The following is a 3,386-nucleotide window of genomic DNA, read 5'->3' on the forward strand; positions in this document are numbered from 1 at the left end:
CAACTCATAATAAGGGCCTATATCTAATAAAAGTTTTTATTAATATTTAAGCTGCACTGCCTTTTAGTAATTTGATGCGGGGTTCCATGAAATGACAGGAGTTTAGTAAGGGTTCCATCATCTTAAAAGTTTAAGAACCGCTGCTTTGTTGTATTAAACTGTCGAATTCAAATAAAACAGGGCATGAATAAATCGTTTTGTACTTGGTACAAGTCTGGTCATTTTCGAACTAGTTCGGTTTCAGTCAGGAAATTCTAGTTGCCAACTTGTATTTTTCCTGACTAGTTTGGGGTTTCACTGGAGGGTAGTGATACGGCTTAATGTATGTAGATACTTAAGTATGTATGTATGCTAGCCTTGTAATATAATGCTTGTTTAACTTATGTACATACACATGTTTATTTGAAGGGACGAAATCAATTACCAGGAATAATTGCACTATATTATGGAGACCGCTTTATACCCCGACGTTGGTTTTCTGAAAGTCCTAGGAGAAATTTAAAACTTACAACCAAAATTATGGAAAAAGACGTTCTTAAAGTGGTAAGTTCCTATTTATGTAAATATAAAATGAGTTGTGATCTTCATAAAAAAATTCTAATTTAGCGTTTCGCAGCCAACTATTGGAGGCAGAACAGTTTGAAGATTGCTATAAATAAAACTCTGCAGCTGCAAGAGGAACGAATATTGCAGCTCAGTGATCATGTAGATAAATGTGTAGAAAGGAATGCGAAATCTTTCCGCTGTCTCCGTGGATATTCAGATGAATTCGATTGGCGTTGCATTCCTCGTTCGAAGCCGCTGGCTTTTGCTGAAACCGCGCATGATTCACCCGGGTTTGATTCAACTTTCGGTAAAAATCTAATATACATATATTATTTATTTACATTTAACACTGCCACATATTTTTAAACACATTCATACTACCAGGGAATTAGCCAGGTTAATTTTTTTGTCTGTTAAGATATCTTAACGAAACTGGGTATCTGTACATTTCTTGAATGTAGGATGGATGGTGTTGCAAATGGGCGATATCGGACTATAACCAGGTTTACCTCCCATATAACGATACTTTTCAGAAATACAAAAATTGCGATATTTTAGTAACTACTGAAGCTTATTCACTAGCCACACCCTCCTATGTTTACATGTGTATAACTCAGTAACCGCTTCACCAATTTCTCATAACTTGGAACTGTGATCCTGATAAAACATACCAAACGGCTGGAAACTTTTAAAATTAGGCAATAACCACGCCAACATCCCATATAACGGTATTTTAGAGATTTACGAAATCTTCGATAAATCAGTAATTGCTGAAGCGAATGAATTGAAAATTAATATTTGAAATTTTTGAATAATGTGCGTGGCACCACCCATTTATGACCACATATGTGTATCTCTGTAACCGTTTAATGAATTTGTACCAAACTCGGCATGTTTATTGTACTTGATACACAAAATAATGGCGTTGAAAATTTTTGAAATCGGACTAAAATTACGCCCCCTTTTCATATGACGGTAAATTTCAGAAATCTGGAAACTTTGATATTTCGAAATTTGAGGACGCCCAAAGAAAGAGGACGCTCTTAGAAATAAGATTATTGAGGAATTTTAGAAAATGGGCGTGGTACCGCCGACTTATAACAACAAAACTTTATCTCGTGAAGTCTAACTGAACATACTATGTTTGAAATAAGGGTAAAACCACCCTGCTTACTATGTAACGGTAGTTTTCGGAAAAGTGCAAAAACTATCATCCGTATTCTGCAACTCTTTCGTATTCGGATTTTCCTACGAATCGTAGAAATAGTATGCTGCAATCCGAATCGTATTTTCGAACTTTCGAAATTCGTAACAATGCCTAAAAACGAACGAGTAAGCTTTTTTGCGTAATTTTGTACGAAAGTAATTCTGTGTCGGAGACGAGATAAAATATGTAAATCAGTGTGTTTGCAGGAAATATTAGTGGTGTTAGCTTAAACAGATATATTCGCCTTTCGCATATACGTATGTTTTTATCCTCTGCTTTATATAAACAAGCAAAAAATAATCTTTGTTGCCCCTTATCGAGAAACTTGGTTCCAGTTTAGTTATTTGTACAATGATTTTCGGTTGTTGTGTCCAAACGCATAACCCGAACCCAAAAACTTTAACATACATGTGTAATCATTGGATCAAACTTTTATTTAAAATAAATGCTTCAAATTTCCGAACACTAGCTTATTAATAAATTCGGTTTGCCTGTGCACTTTTTTTTGCAAATATCAATGTGGGTTCTTCCCAAAAATACAGTGTATGGCGTAGCCGGTGTGATATGCACAAGAATTGTTCTATAGCTTTGACATGCGGAAGCCCCTGTTCTCCGGCAACAAAGAAAGGAGAATTCCAAAAAGGGTTATAATCGCTAAGCGCGGCTGAAGGCAGAATCAAGCGCAACAGGTGGTGGACCTAAGAAAGTGCATGTTTCCAATCGCTTGGAAGAAGTTGTTATTGCATTAACTGGATTGAGAACCAGTTCTTCAGGCATAGGAGGAGTTCTGGCTTGTGGTTCAACAATTCAACCAGAAGCTGACATAGATGCGCTCATGGTTACTATGCCCGACAGCTCCGCATATCTTTGTGAAATCATTCCCATAGTGCGCTCTTATTTCGCTGCTATAATTGCAAATGCAATAGAATACATCGTTTCCTTAAAAATATGTAAAATCAAACAATTTTACTATAAATAAGCACTTCATGAGTTTTTTTAATTACTTTCCACTTTGTTTTCCTTCATTCAGCTGTCTTCGTAAAACAACTGATAGCTGGCAATGCTGCATATATTTCCGCAAGGGTTGCAGCATGTCGATTTCTCGTTTTTCGTAACGTAGCTACGAATTAGGAATTACGGGAATTCGGGTTCTGGAATAAGTGGCTATATTTATTACAGGCGCCGGCGTTCAGCTTCGCCCGAAAGTACACTCTCTTATTTGTTGATTATTATATCTTCCAGAAATAAACTAACAGGTTACAAAATCTTAAAACCCATACATAAGGATATATTATATGCCGGCACATTGAATATACATAGTATGTTATTTTACCGTTTAATCGGCATCGGCATCGGCAAGTATCGGCATTGGCATCGGCCGATTCTTAGCCGATTCTTTTTTTCCCGCAACATTGTTTAAGTTCAACGAAATTTAAAACTGTTTAATCAGATTTAAAAAAAAATTGTTTGAGTACGCAGTTTTTTAAATATTAGTATAATAATTGCAAGTTTGGAGTAGCTAGGTACATAAGTGCTGATTTTTGACAATTTTTCGTTCACGCATTTTCTTCCAAAAAAAGTATGTTCGAAAAGATTTTTGTATGGAGAAAATCTGCTACACCTTCCACAAAAA

General features: G+C 35.9%; 1 protein-coding gene across 1 annotated transcript; it reads left to right on the forward strand.

Annotated features, from left to right (window-relative positions):
- The first annotated feature begins 417 nt into the window (after positions 1-417).
- Positions 418-938, forward strand: LOC118739765 (protein cortex). Its single transcript, XM_036471272.1, has 3 exons — positions 418-543; positions 607-853; positions 931-938. The coding sequence occupies exons 1-3, from the start codon at positions 520-522 to the stop codon at positions 936-938; spliced, it is 279 nt and encodes a 92-aa protein (XP_036327165.1). The 5' UTR covers positions 418-519.
- Positions 939-3,386: the final 2,448 nt, after the last annotated feature.

The sequence above is a fragment of the Rhagoletis pomonella genome, unplaced genomic scaffold (assembly GCF_013731165.1).
Source record: "Rhagoletis pomonella isolate Grant_MI unplaced genomic scaffold, Rhpom_1.0 Rhpom_scaffold_00005, whole genome shotgun sequence".
Lineage (NCBI taxonomy): Eukaryota > Metazoa > Arthropoda > Insecta > Diptera > Tephritidae > Rhagoletis > Rhagoletis pomonella.

Bases quoted from the DNA above. Each gene is read 5' to 3' on its own strand.
- LOC118739765 (XM_036471272.1), top strand. From the start codon at position 520: ATGGAAAAAGACGTTCTTAAAGTG. The intron at 544-606 runs GTAAGTTCCTAT...ATTCTAATTTAG, and splicing joins AAAAAGACGTTCTTAAAGTG to CGTTTCGCAGCCAACTATTG.